The sequence below is a fragment of the Acinonyx jubatus genome, chromosome F2 (assembly GCF_027475565.1).
Source record: "Acinonyx jubatus isolate Ajub_Pintada_27869175 chromosome F2, VMU_Ajub_asm_v1.0, whole genome shotgun sequence".
Classification (NCBI taxonomy): Eukaryota; Metazoa; Chordata; class Mammalia; order Carnivora; family Felidae; genus Acinonyx; species Acinonyx jubatus.
The window spans coordinates 16475949-16491308 of NC_069394.1; the positions used below are offsets into that span (position 1 = coordinate 16475949).

The following is a 15360-nucleotide window of genomic DNA, read 5'->3' on the forward strand; positions in this document are numbered from 1 at the left end:
ACCTCTTACTGTGTCCTCAGTGGAAGATTTAACTGAGAGAGCAGTTAAAGCAGCCTGTCTCTACTCCTGCAAAATTAGTTATAATACTATTAATTATAAACATTATTAAGTAGCAGTAACAATAATAAATAATCAATATTAGTAAGACTTCAGAACTTCCAGATTTTTTTGCTAGCCTTCCAAGGAGAAACTTTAGTCCCTGAATATAACACAATTCCATGTCTCTGTACTTTTGCTCGCGTTGTTTCATCCTCCTTTATTAACCCCACTTTGCCCGATGATACCCTACTTTTCCTTCTAAACTCTGTTCAAGGGTTACCTCCTTCTGGAGGCCTTCCCTGATTTCCTCTCCCTTTCCTTCCTCCCCTACTCATTCACCTTAGGTTAGGTCCCCTCATAGCACCAAGGGATAGGATAATATTCCAGACCTTTAAAAGACAATGTCTTAGCCCCAATTCTATAGCAAACAGGTGAATACAGTGCATGCTAACACTTTATTGGGAGTACAATCCCAGGGCACTGAGAGTACAAGAGAAACAACATAAGGCAGGAAAGGCCAGAAAGCAAATATAAGGAACTGTGTTCCTTCAACAGGCCCACAGCTTCTCAAGGAAACACAGTGAGTTGCTTAGTCCTGTGTGATGCCTCTCAAGAAGCAATATGAAACGACTGTACCTGAAAACAGTTACTGTGGGGCAGAGCGGTGAAGAATCTGTTGGCTCCTTCCTGTCTTCAGCCTCCCATTGGTCAAAAGCGGAACCAGGAAATAGTGACTCTCCCAAGCCGGGAGTTTTGGAGCTTGCTGGGGCTGGGGCTGGGGCTGGGGCTGGGGCTGGGGCTGGGGCTGGGGCTGGGCTGGGGCTGGGCGGGGCTGGGGCTGGGGCTGGGGCTGGGGCGGGGCCCGCCCAAGGGCACTGGGGCTGCAGTGAGTGCCTTGCATGCTGTCCACTTCCTAGCAGGTTGCAGGCACCATGGGCCACCACAACATCACTTCCTCCAAGACCATGCTGGTGTTTCTCAACCTCATCTTCTGGCGGGGGGGGGGGGGGGGGGGGGGCGGGCAGCGGGCATTTTATGCTACACGGGAAGCTATGTCTTTATCACCTCCAAGGACTACAACCGGACCGTTTCTTTGAAGATGTGAACTCTCTCATCCCCGCCGTAGTGATCATAGCTGTAGGAGCCCTGCTCGTCATTATTGGGTTCATTGGCTCGCGGGTCACGATCCGAGAAAGCCATGCGGACTCGCCACGTTTGTCATCAACCTACTCTTGGTTTTGTCACAGAAGTTGTTGTAGTGGTTTGGGGATACGTTTACAGAGCAAAGGTGAAAAATGAGGTTGACTGCAGCATTCAGAAAGTGTATACAGAAAGGCCTACAGTGGAACCAACCCCAGTGACACTAGCCCGGCTGCTGATCACGTGCAGAGATAGCTGCACTCTTGTGGAATTCACAACTATTCAGACTGGGACAATCCAGACCGGTTCAAGGAAACCAAAAACCAGAGTGTCCCTCTTAGCTGTGCAGAGAGACCACCAGCAGCTCCGACGGTCTGGCCCACCGATCCGACCTTTACGCCGAGGGATGTGAGGCTCTAGTTGCGAAGGAGCTATGAGAAATCATGATGCGTATCATCTGGGTCGTGCGGGCATTTGCAGCTATTCAGCTGCTGGGCGTGTTGTGTGCATGCATAAGATTGTGCAGGACAAGTAGAGATCCTGCTTCTGAGCCCCCCATCACCGGCAAAACCTCTGCCTGGTGCAAAGTGCAAGCCTGAGATTTTAAGTCTTGTTGTTCTGATTTGGAAGGTGAATTGAGCAGGTCTACTGCTGTTGGCCTCCTGAGTTCATTTAGTTAAAGCTCACGCACACAGGTGTTGGACAGATCAGCATGGCTCTGCATGTGCCCACCTACCCCCCCCACCACCACCTATGACTTTCTTTCCCCCTATTATAGCTGACTCTCCATGTCCCTAAGTTTTTTTGTTTTTTTTTGTTTTTTTGTTTTTTTAACCTGAATTTTTATTATATGAAATTTATTGTCAAATTAGTTTCCATACAACACCCAGTGCTCATCCCAAAAGATGCCCTCTTCAATGCCCATCACCTCCCCTCCCCTCCCCTCCCTCCCACCCCCCATCAACCCTCAGTTTTTTGTCAGTTTTTAAGAGTCTCTTATGGTTTGGCTCCCTCCCTCTCTAACCTTTTCTTTTTCCTTCCCCTCCCCCATGGTCTTCTGTTAAGTTTCTCAGGATCCACATAAGAGTGAAAACATATGGTATGTGTCTTTCTCTGTATGGCTTATTTCGCTTAGCATCACACTCTCCAGTTCCATCCACGTTGCTACAAAGGACCATATTTCATTCTTTCTCATTGCCACGTAGTACTCCATTGTGTATATAAACCACAATTTCTTTATGCATTCATCAGTTGATGGTCCATGTCCCAAAGTTTTTAAGTATGGCGGTATATGTTCCAATTTCAGAACCATGTGCAGGTTGCACAGTGTGGGAGAATCAAAGGAGGGCCCGGGCCTGCTTCTGTTACCACCATGCTACCAGAGTATCACTGGGCCCTTTCAGTCTTCACGACGACGGAGGACTCTTGGCCGAAGATTTTTGTGGAGAGGGGGCCCAAGCTGTGGTTGAAGTTAACACTGGATGGTGCCCCTAGTCTGTGTCCTTTTAAAAAAACATATACTGTAGTCCAAAAAGATAGCAACTGGACAAAATGGCTGAAATAGATTTTAGAATCATACAATGTGTATCTTGGTTCATCTTCAAAACCAGACTAATCTTTGAAACTAGAGGTTTTTCATCAAAGCTGGCCTTACAGGAGTATGTAATGTATGTACTACTGTTTTAAGATAATTAGTGAGTGAGTGTGTGTTTTTGTATGATTGAGCCCATTCATAGTAAGTCTAAACTCATTAGGATTAACGTACCCATGTAGACAAGCATGTAGATATTAGCTCAGTTGTGAATAGAAAATTCTAATTTGGGGCACCTGGGTGGCTCAGTCGGTTGAACGTCCTTCCAGACAACTTTTGATTTCAGATCAGGTCGTGATCCTAGGTTGCAGGATTGAGCCCCATGTCTGTCTCTGTGCTGAGCGTGGAGCCTGCTTAAGATTCTCTTTCTCTTTCCTTCTGCCCCTCTCTCCCACTCGTGCTCTCTCTCTCTCTCTCTCAAATAAAAAAAAAAAAGATTAAAACAAAGACAAATCTAATTCAATAAACTCGGTGTTACCCCTCAAAAAAAAAAAAAAACAAAACAAGAATAATGTCCAGATGTACACAGGCCTCACAGCAGGACAGCCTCCACGTAGCACTTTCCACATCCTGTAAAATGATGCTTACGTGTCTCTTCAGCAATTGTGCAGTGACACCAGTAACGTCTTTATCACTTATATCTTTAGCATTTGCACAGTGCTCAGCATATAGTAGGGAGAGAGTTGGGTTTGGCAGACATTTATAAAACATCTTGTGTTGTCAAGTTGAATGAAGCCTAGGGGTGGGTGATAATACCTCTAATTACCAAAACCATGAGTCAACTCAGTACTGTGTGCTTTAACAAAACTCTCTGTAAGAGTTCTCCAGAAACCAAAACAAAACTTTTATTGAGAGTTCTCCAGAAAAACAGAATCAATAGAAAATATACATATCACTGACCTATACACACATACACACTATTATATTATATTATATTATATTATATTATATTAATTGGCTCACACAGTTATGGAGCCCAACATGTCCCACAAGTTGCTCTCTGCAAGCAAAGACTTAGGAAGCCAGTGGTGTAATTCAGGGCAAATCCAAAGGCCTGAGAACAGGGAGCACCACTGTCCAAGGGTGGAAGATGGACATCCCAGCTCAAGAAAAAAGAGTAGAAATCGGCCCTTCCTTTGCCTTTTCTATGTAGTTGGCGGGGAGGAGGGGGAGCACTCAACTGTTGGGATGATGCTGGTACTCACCTCAATGAGGGTAGATCTTTACTCAAGTCTACTGAGTCAAATGCTAATCTCTTCGGGAAACCCCCTTCCAGACCCACCCAGAAACAATGTTTTGCTAGCCATCTAGGCTTCCCTTAGCCCAGTCAAGTTAAAACATAAATTTAACCAGCATACTTTCCAACCCAAAGAACACTGACTTCTGGCTTTCCTCTCCATTCCAGTCCTCTCTGGCCTCGCAGGCACCTAGATTCTCTTCAGCTACCACAGTATACTCTTACCTGGGGTGGTTGCTGTGGACAAAATTCTACCAAATTAAAAAAAAATCTGCAACATATACACTATCTATAATTAGCCACCTGGGGTTTCACTATTGTTGACCTTGAGTGATGTCCACATGTCTATACAATGCAGTTGATTTTTCTACAAGGTTTTTGTGTATCTTTTCAGCCAAATAAAAATGTTCCTTTTAATAGTCTTTATTGTGGTAATTAGTTTTAAGCACTTGCCTCAGTAGGGCTCCCTCCAACCACCAGAATTCTCCTGATGACACTGAATCAACAACAAATGAATATTATTACATAGAAAAGGATTAGAAAAAATCCGTATGGGATTTTTATATTTGCTAGCACGGCAGGGGGCAGGGGGGGGGGCGGGTGCGGGGAATGTCTTTTTCAATTCTTACCACCATTCATTTTATGCATCTACTTAGCACATAATCACTTTGTCCATGTGTTGGTTTTCTCAGCTAGCTCTTAAACATCCCTGGGTGATTAGCATCTGGCTAGATATCTTCCCTCACTGCTAATTTAAAAGGTTTCATGTTTTCTAGCCACTTACCATGCACCCCAGAAATGAAACACAAAATTTCAACTTGCTCTTCTCGGGGCGGGGCAGAGTGGGGGGTGGGGTGGCTGATAAATGTGAGTGGAATGAAAAGGGGGAATTTTAAAAATGAAATTGTGGAAAATAAAATACATCGTTGTACCTAATTACTAATTAAATTCCCTGTAACACTTGATTCCATTGTTACTCTGAGAATTCCATCTCTGTAAGTAGTCTTGACTCTCAGGAAAGGTTAGAAAGACTTAGTTATCCATTAAAAAGTGATGTGTAACCTTTATCACTTCACCCTTGGCAACTATGTTTTCTATGGCATATTGGTTAGCAGGTGATTTATTAGCTTCCTGTTCTATTAATTATTTATCTGCTATTACTATGCATAACTAATATCACAATGTTCTATAGGCTTTATTTAAAGATGGATCTGGAATATTCGAGAGATCTGAAATGCAGGCTGAAAACAATTTTTATGGCACTGCAGTAGTCTACCTTTTGCCATGTGTACATCATCAAATAAAGTTTATAAAGCTCCTGAGGGGAGCCCACACATGTTGTGGTCCTTGAAAGAGCAAAGGGCCTCGGAACAAATAACTTTCAATATGTACCTTCTTTATAAAAAGTTCAGGTCTTGAAGTCAGCCAGGAAAACAGAGCCAAAATGTGGGTGGGTGGGGGGAGCAAAGACATCTTATCTCAGGTATCTTAGTCACTGTGTACCTTATAAAGCAAAATTTGATTTCTAACATGGAACAGGCTTTAAAAGATGGCATGAAAGTAATAGGAGTCTGCTCCTAATAGGCCACTGCTTGGCCCAGAATCACGAAATGAAAAGTCAGAAATAAAAATATTCTTTTGCACATTAACGCAGGCAACGCTAACAGATTAGCAAATCTTTGGAACAACACCAACAAAAGTTTTTTCATTGATGCTAGTACATTTCAGTAAGAAAGGACTAAATAAATTGTCCTACCTGAAATCTTATAATCAAAGTAGTCTTTGATTATAAGATAGAAGGAACCTTACAAGGTACTGGTCTAACCCCCTTGCTTTACAGTTATAAACACAAAAGGCCATAAAGACAAAAGCTTATTCCAGAGAAGTAACATGGTGCAGAGTGCCTTGAGGGTGAGGTGGCCAGGGACAACTATATGTCCTTCCATGATCTTGTGAGACATTATCTGCTCTACTTGAACCCAGTTAGACCGACTCTGACAGTAATCAAATCTCTTTACACAAATTAAAATAAATTTACTAATCTTTAAAAATTAAATTAATTCAATAAGAATCTATTTATTATTAATTAGTCATTAAAAATTAAAACTGAGGAAAGATGGCTTCCAGTCAGGTGACAGGCATATTCCTGAAAACCTGTAAGGTGAATTTGTACAATTAAAACGTATTTTAGACACTTGTTTGCTTCATATTTCTCTCAGGTGTGTCGAGCATCGTTAACCACTTTCCCTCTTGAAACATTCTTGCCTTTTGAGACATCACAGTCTTCCAGCTTTGCTCTGCTCTTAGTCTCTGCTCCTTCTGTCTCTGTTCCTCTGATGAACCTTCTGACATCTTCTCACCACCCTCCAAATGTGCTTCCCAAGACCTGACCTCAGCTTTCTATTCTCTTTCTGCTTCCTTTGCCCACACACATCTCAAGACACTACCATCCCTCTGTGTGGATGGATCAAACGGCTCCATCCCTGACTTCTCAGCCAAATCCAGCGCTCTTCCTCCTCCTGCCCTCGAAACTCTTCTCTCTGCAGGCTGTCTGGTACCTGGGTGCCCACATTGCCTCCTAGAGCAGCTCCATCCTACACAGTTCCATAACTAAAGATGGCAGCACTGAACACCGGCAACTCGCACTTGAAATCTTGGATTTTTTTCCATAGCTTCCCCTTTGCAGGGAATTCAAGGGCAGGCATTCCCATCTAGATGAACTTCCCAAGCTCCTCAGCTTGCCCTTGCCCCTCAACACAGCCTACTCTGGCCACCTCCTGCTCATTCCCTACTCATTCACCACTGCCAATGCCATCCCCTCCATGCCCTTCCCCTCGAGGCCCTTCCAGCCCTGGCCACTCCACATTCCTAGAGTGAGGCCCATGACCCCATGAAAGCCTCTCTCATTCCTTTGGGTTGCCATTTCTTCTTCCCCAACTCCTGTAACCTACTAGTTACAGACTGGCCTGTATTAGTCTGTATTCGTCTATAAGAGTCTATAATATAGTCTGTAGTAGTCATTTCGTACATCAATGACATCCTGGTCTCCTACTATTTTTTTATATCTTATTCCCTACAGAAAGGTAATGTTAAGTTTTTGGAGGGAAAGCACCTTGTTTTCTACCTTCCTTTCTTCTGCCCCATGGAGCTTAGCACAGCGTTATAATTCTCCCAATGTAGCAAATGATACATGTGCTAATGAATGAAAGTGGAGTTCTGAAATTCTGCAGTGTAGGCCAAACGTGGTGGCTCATCTTCACGGAATGACGGACAGTGGAGCCCTGTCTATCAGCCAGCACTGAAGCAAAGCTCACAGGACAAAACCCACAGGAAGGATGGAGCCATTAGAGAGGGGGCATTGCACGGGTGCATGGGCAGCTGTTGAGCATGTCCCTAGCAGTGGCCAGCCACAGGCAGGCTGCCCAAGAGGATGCATAAAAAGTTGTACCAAAAGTGACAGCTCCAAGGGAAGGGCACTTTGTTCCTCTTTTGGAGGCTCCGGTGTTGCATCTCAGCCTCTCACTGGGTTCAAAATACTCCGGGCTACTGTTTCCACCTCTCTTCCCATCCTCAGGATCTCTCCTGTTTCCCTTTCATTGTCTCCTCTTACTTCCTTGATGCTGCTCTGTTGGCCCTCTGCAATGGACATCTCTTGCTTTGAGCAGTCTACCATCCATTCACCCTTGTTTCATTAAGAGCACACAAGTTTTCTCTGGGTGCCCACCCCTTCTTCCACTCTCAGACCACATGGTTTGGGTGGGGTTGACTCCTCTCTCAGCTCTAGAGGTGACGTGAAATCTAGTCCTCACTACGTCCCCCCCAGCAACGGTGGCCAGCTCAGAGAGAGTATGAGTACTAATTGGCACCAGGGATTCAGATCAGGATGTGTATTTGAATTTGGAGGAAAGGAAAGTTCTCATTTTCTTTTCACTGGATTTGGAATTGTGAGGAAGAAAATGTGGACCCACCGACAGCCATCTTGCCCTTGAGAAGGGGGATCCCTCTGAGGGACTGAGAAGTGAAGAGAGACCATAGACCCTGGGGATATATATTGAGTAGCTGGATCCTGCTACACCTGAAGCTAACTAACTTTTCCAGTTGTGCGAGCCAATAAATTCCTTGTTTGTTAAGTTATTATGAGCCAAGTTTTGAGCCACTTGTAACCCAAAGAGTCCCAATAGGTCTTCCAAAATCCAAATCGTTCGTAGTATTTTAGGTCTGGAAGTAAATGTAGAGATGAGTTCAATCCTTACATTTATATAACAGTAACCGAAGAACCGGAGAGAGCGTGACTCTAATATGAGCACACTCCTAAGTTGTAACAGAGACCACCCTAGACCCAGGTCTTTGCTCTCCCAGTGCCATGGTGCTTCTGCCACAAAATGCTCTATCAAATCGAGGCATTTTTTCTTCCATGGATGTTTTATTTCCCCTACTAGAACATAAGACCTATGTCCTACATTGTCCACATGTCCTTAGCTTAGCACGGTATCCTGCCTGTGGCAAATGCGCAAGTACAGGTTAGCCAGTCACTGAGTTAAGAAGGCTTTTTATACCTTGAGATGTTTGTTTTTATGCTTGCTGGACAATGTGTTACTTTCAGGGTCTTTTTTTTAAGTTTTTTTTTTTTTTTTAACATTTATTTATTTTTTGAGAGACAGAGAGAGAGCATGAGTAGGGGAGGGACAGAGAGAGAGAGAGGGAGGCACAGAATCCCAAGCAGGCTCCAGGCTCTGAGCTGTCAGCACAGAGCCCCATGTGGGGCTCAAACTCACCAACTGTGAGATCATGACCTGAGCCCAAGTCAGATGCTTAACCGATGGAGCCACCCAGGCATCCAGCAGGGTCTTTAATACTAGAAAAGTAGAAGAGTGTGGAAATACAGCTGTTGTCAGCAGCTGTAATCACTGCCTGCAGATGCCAGTGTTTTTGTCTCAGTCAAGTAGCCATTCTACACAGACAATGCAAAGACTCGCCAAGCAACAGGCCTGTCTCTGCACTTGAAAATGTATGAACTAATGTGGAGGGAAAAACAACAACAGACAAACACGCCAAAAAGACAAACATTTTTTGGCTTTTTTACGTAGAGGAAAATATCAGTCCAAAAATCAACAATAATGTTTGGGTTCTCTCTAAGTGACCAGACGTCCATAAAATACTGCTAATTATCCCTGTAGAAATGTGCGACTTGACTGCTATCTTTAGAAAAGTAGCATCTATGTGCTTTTGTTATTTTAATGAGCACCATAAGCCTACAAAATAATCTGAAATACTTATGGTCTTTTGATTACATAATATGAAATTCTCCCAAAGTCTTTCTAAACGGAAATTTTATAAAATACAAATTCTACAGCACAACGTGTTGCGGTAATCGCAGCAGCTGGTGAGTTTGGGTTTTGTTTTTGTTCTTTTAGAGGTTTTATTAGTTTCCCAAGTCTACTATAACGAAGTACCACAAATCGGGTGGCTTAAGATAACAGAAACTTACTGTCTCACAGTTCTGGAGGTTAGAAGTCCAAAATCAAGGGGCTGGTAGGGCCGTGCTCCCTCTGAAACCTGTAGAGAAGAATACTTCCCTGCCTCTTCCTGGCTCCTGATGGTGGCTGGCCGTCCTTGGCGTCCCTCACCTTACACCCTAAATCCCGCCAACCTCTGCCTCCATCATCACATGGCCTTCTCCCTGTGTGTCTGTGTCTTCACGTGGTGCGTTCCTCTTCTTTTTTTTTTTTTTTTATTTTTAACATTTATTAATTGAGAGACAGAGAGACACAGAGCATGAGCAGGGGAGGGGTAGAGAGAGGGGAGCGTAGAGAGAGGACACAGAATCTGAAGTAGGCCCCAGGCTCTGAGCTGTCAGCACAGAGCCCAACGCAGGGCTCAAACTCACAAACTGTGGGATCATGCCCTGAGCCGAAGTCGGTCGCTTAACCAACTGAGCCACCCAGGCGCCCCCGTGTGCGCCTCTTCTTATAAGGACGCCAGTTATAATGGGTTCAGGCCCACCCTAAAGGGTTCGTCTTAACTTGCTTACATCAGCCAAGACTCTATTTCCAAATAAAGTTATAGGTACTGAGGATTAGGATCTCAACTTGCTTTTTGGGGGATACAATTTAACCCATGACAAATATATAAGTGACATTTTTTAAAAAGTGTTTATTTATTTTTGAGATAAAGAAAGAGACAGAGTGTGAGCAGGGGAGGGGCAGAGAGAGAGGGAGCACAGAATTGGAAGCAGGCTCCAGGCTCTGAGCTGTCAGCCCAGAGCCCCACACAGGGCTCGAACCCACAAACCGTGAGATCATGATGTGAGCCGAAGTCAGATGCTTAAACGACAGAGCCACCCAAGTGCCCCTATAAATGACCTTTTTTAAAAAAATGTTCATTTATTTATTTTGAGGGGGGAGGGCAGAGAGAGAGGGAGAGACAGAGAATCCCAAGCAGGCTCCATCCATGCTGTCAGCATGGAGCCTCACACGGGGCTCGATCTCATGAACTGTGAGATCATGACCTGAGCTGAAATCACGAGTCAGACACTCAACCGACTGAACCAGCCAGGTGTCCCATAAATGACATTGTTAAGAAGTGTTAGAAGCTTAACCTTGGTGGGTGATACAGAAGGAGAGACTTTCTTTGACAAGACTGATCTATGACTTGCTATGGAGACCCATAAGGTTAGAAGGAGATTAGAACTTTGGCTGACATCACCACTTTGAAAACCACCAAAGTTCGGGGCGCCTGGGTGGCTCAGTGGGTTAAGCGTCCGACTTCGGCTCAGGTCATGATCTCACAGTTCGTGAGTTCAAGCCCCGCATCGGGCTCTGTGCTGACAGCTCAGAGCCTGGAGCCTGCTTCACATTCTGTGTCTCCCTCTCTCTCTGCCCCTTCCCTGCTCCTGCTGTGTCTCTCTCTGTCTCAAAAATAAATAAACATTAAAAAAAAAAAAAGAAAACCACCGAAGTTCAAGAGATGTAAATGAACAGACCTAGTAGACGTCTAGTAGAGAAAAATATGAGGCACCTGTAATAATTTGGAATCACTAAATCTGTAAGATGATAGTAAAACAAACAAACAAACAAAAACCCTTCCCTCACTGTTCTGTGCCCTCTCTCCTAAAATGTCTGCTTACTCTTCTTTCCCAGGCAGATTCTCTCCTTTCCCACTGGGCCCCCAACCATGACGACCTCCCAGAAATGACCTGGGGTCACAGGGAATTCCCTTTCCTTCCTCCTGCTGCTCTTGCTGGGAATTATTCCAGCCACCTTCCTGTGGGCCCATCCAGCTGGGGAAGCAGAAAGAAGATGACACTAGAACAGCTCTGTTCCAGTCAGATCCAAACTTGAGCATGGGCAAAGTGAAATTATCAAGAGGTGGCTATAGTGGTGGCATTCTAGAAAAATGAAAGGGTCTGTCAACTTCTCACTTGGCTTCTAAGCTTTCTATCTCACCTCCCTGGGGCCATAAACTATATCTCTACTGTACCAGTTCCTGTGAGCCCTAAACAGAACTTATCTCCACTTCGATCATTGCACATGAAATTGCCCTGTTCCTCCTGAACTTTGAGCTTTGACAGCCTGGGGTAAGGGAGGAAGGGAGGGAGGGAGACTTCACTGATCAAGCACTCTAGGAAGGGTTAGTGACGCAGAGGGTGGTTCCAAACCAGCAGAGAGACATGGAGCAAGACAACTTGTCCCTGAAAAGTCTGGGGCTGGGAGTCCCAATTTGGGCTACAGAGCCCAAATTAGACACTTCAAGGCCAAAATCATAGAGAATGGTCAAAGTCTAAGTTGCTAATTCATGTCTTCTTGTCATTCCCCTCCCCCCACATTCACTGCAAATTCCTGGAGGAGGGTTTTGTCTTGTTTGCCTCCTGCACCTGTCCTCCCACCTGGCGGATTGTAGAATCCAGCCTCACTCACCATCTTTCTTTTCCTGCAATTAGCAAAGCTCTTTCTTATTTCTGATCCTCAGCGTAAACTACGAGCATCTGATTTAGAACACTCTCTTTTCAAATGATGGGTTCATTCTCATCCTTTTGTTCACAGCTTAAATGTTATCTCCTTGAAGAGCCTTACCTCTTTTTAAAGTAAATTACACACACACACACACACACACACACACACACACACACTATCCTCTATCATAGCATCCTGTTGATTTTCTTCACAGGCTGTACAATATGTTGTAATGGTTTGTTTTTTGAATAGCTCCTCCATTGGACTATATTCTAGGAAGAGAAAATTCAAATCTATCTTGATCCCCGTTATAGTCCTACCAATTAGCACATCCAAGGCACTCAATAGATAAAGGTGAGAACAAAAGTATAAATATATACAATCAGAATTTAATAAACCTACCAGAATTTTTAACACTATATTATATGGGAGTTTAGCATAAAAAAATGGAATCTTGAAAAAAATAAATAAAGATGGAATCTTGGACTAGATGAGGAACGATGAATTATTTAATAACTATCTAGGCTTTATTGAATAACCAAAACTAAATCTGAATCCATTCTTTCCTTATTCTACATCAAGTCAATTACAATGGATCAAATATGTAAGCCTTTAAAAAAGAAGCCATTAAAAAACTTGAAGAAAATGTACAAGAAGTTTTGATCATCTCAATGTAGAGATGTTTTTCTAAGCAAGTCAATACATCGATAAAAACTAACGCTTTTTGCACTCACACATATATGCACAGAACACACTCAAACAGAAACAAAAGACGAACAACAAATTGGGGGGAAATAATTGTTACATTTGACAAAGGCCTAGATCTTATTATAAAATGTTGTTATAAATAAATAACGAAAAGACTTATAACTCAAAATAAAAATAAAGGACATAAGGAGACCACAGAAAAATTCATGCAAATGACTTTTAAGGGAAGTGATATATAATATCAAGAATATCAAGAGGATGTAAATGATCAATGACTAAATTCTGCTCCTGAAAACAGTATTACACTATATGCTAGCTAACTAGAATTTAAGTAAAAATTTACAGAAAAAAAAATTAAAATGATGCTATATAGAAACAAAAAGAATATCAAAAGAAAGGAATGTACATTAAACACTGAGATAACCATTTTTCATCTTTGAAATTGGAAGAAACGAAAAACTCTCATAATATTTAGTGTGGCCAGTATGTAGAAAAATATGGACACTGGCATATTATTTTAGGGGGATATACATTTTGTCTTTAGAAAGTCAGTCTCTGGGGTGCCTGGGTGGCTCAGTCTGTTGAGCGTCTGACTTCGGTTCAGGTCATGATCTCACAGCTGGTGAGTTCGAGCCCCGCGTTGGGCTCTGTGCTGACAGCTCGGAGCCTGGAGCCTGCTTCGGGTTCTGTGTCTCCCTCTCTCTCTGCCCCTAACCCATTCGCATTCTGTGTCTGTCTCTCTCAAAAATAAATAACCATTTTAAAAAAATAAAAATAAAAAAGTCAGTCTCACAAAATAATTAAATCAATTAATTTTAAAAAATGAAGTCAGGCTCATGGGTTAGCTGGACTTTGAGAGTAGTTCAAGGTTTCAATACCTGTGCAGAGGACAGCTGGGCAAGATCCGTCAGAATTGTAAATGCATTCACTCTTTGTCCAGCAATTACATCTTTAGATTTTATTCTATAGATAAACACGCACACACAGGCAAAGATGTATAAATGAAAATACTCACACAAAAAACCCAAAATGACCTTGAAGAGTGGACTGATGATGTCAGGTTTGGTTCATATTCATAGTAAACTACTATGTGGTCACTGAAAAAGAAATGTGTCCATGTCATATTATGTCTTTAGTATATGAAGCATACAAGGCATGGAAAAGAATGCATTGTATAAACCCATGTGTTGACAACAAAGCAAAACAAAACCAAACAAAAAAACACAGCCGAAAGAAAGAAAGAAAGAAAGAAAGAAAGAAAGAAAGAAAGAAAGAAAGAAAAAGAAAGAAAGGTAAATAGACAGGCAGACATGGCTGTGTATGCAAACAATTTCTGGAAGGACTCACAAGAAGCCACCGGGAGGAGGGCCTGGGAAGTCAGTAGGTTTACTTTTCACAGTACCTTTTGACACTATTAGAAAAAATACTACCATCTGCACATATTACTTTTTAATTCAAAAACCAGCTAGATTATAAAGATGATGTTAACATAACTCAATGTTGCCCTCAAAAAGATTCTGTGTAAAAGAGATTCTGTGTAATAATAATGGTGATATCAGTAAAACGGTAAGATTTTTCAGTCTTGTTCGGTTAATGCTTTTATTATTACAAGCTATAAAATTTTAAATAAACACCCAAAATAAACAAATTATGACCCTTTCAATAATCCAGAAGTGAGACAGGTTTAGCCCTTTAGTCGAAAAGCAGCTCTCTATTCAACTTAAAAAGCCCATACTTGATGTATTAATAAATATTTTATTTTAAAAAGATGGTCTACAAAGTAGCTTGGGAAGCTTAAGCTCATTTGTAGCTCTCACCACTCCCTACCCATCCCCAATAATGTATTCAAATTCAATGCCAAAAGTTACTTATTAAACACAAGAGATATTACGCCCTGGGAAAACTATTATAAACTTGGCCTGAAGGAGACCTGATCTCTTAATGAAATACAGAACAACTATCTTAGAAAAACGAAAATGGGCAATCGTCATGTAAGTATTTATTGCCTTTGGGAATCAAACAAAGTTTTCATTTTAGTTAGCATGTGGAGAAATTTAAACTACGAAATCATGATTAATAATTTTGCACTATACCATTGTGATTACTCCTTACTGTTGGTTTTCACAACAGCACACCATGCTTTTAAAATGCATTTGGAATATATTTTTTTCTCCATTGGTCAAAAATCTCTTAGGAGAGGCTAAAGAGAAGTATTTAAAACAAGATAGTAAACAGTGCCCCACAGAGAGCAAATGGTTAATACGTGTTTGTGGAATGTATGATTAAAGCTGTTAGTTATAGCAAAGTTGCATAAAATCTGGTAGGCTCTGCCCATAAGGGTTTTGTGGGGAAGACAGGTTCATGTTACAAATATCCGTAAACCAAGGCAAAAGTACTCCTATGAGGCCAAGGCCATATAACTTGGACTGAAAAGTGAAAATATTATTTCTAAGCAGTATTAGTTCTAAGCAGCATCAAATAATCAGATATTTGCAGATATCCAAGGAATGGACTTAACATTTAGGTTTTTATTCTGAAATGTCTACGCTCATGTGAATACTGTGTCTATAAACTATTAATGACTAAAAATTTGAAACCAACGACACACAAGGCAGGTCTGAGTTAAATTGTGATTTTTTTTTACATTGAAAAATGTATATCTAAAACTGTTGCAATAAAAATTTTAATAAGGT

At 42.2% G+C, this 15360-nt stretch overlaps 1 protein-coding gene, 1 long non-coding RNA gene and 1 pseudogene across 3 annotated transcripts in view; 2 read left to right on the forward strand and 1 right to left on the reverse strand.

Annotated features, from left to right (window-relative positions):
• The first annotated feature begins 971 nt into the window (after window positions 1-971).
• On the forward strand, window positions 972-1778 carry LOC106986560 (tetraspanin-3-like; annotated as a pseudogene).
• A 1919-nt stretch (window positions 1779-3697) lies between these two features.
• LOC106986577 (uncharacterized) overlaps window positions 3698-15360 on the reverse strand; it is a 41035-nt gene continuing 29372 nt past the window's right edge. The window contains exon 6 of the long non-coding RNA XR_008292532.1: window positions 3698-6161. This is a non-coding gene — a long non-coding RNA (uncharacterized LOC106986577). The remainder of the gene's footprint in view (window positions 6162-15360) is intronic.
• The window catches only part of ANXA13 (annexin A13), a 50861-nt gene continuing 50055 nt past the window's right edge, over window positions 14555-15360 (forward strand). The window contains exon 1 of one of the 2 annotated variants that reach the window (XM_015084754.3): window positions 14555-14658. In XM_015084754.3, coding sequence (XP_014940240.3) covers window positions 14644-14658 — 15 coding nt within the window. In that variant the 5' untranslated portion in view covers window positions 14555-14643. The remainder of the gene's footprint in view (window positions 14659-15360) is intronic. The other variant, XM_027063949.2, reaches the window with a different exon arrangement.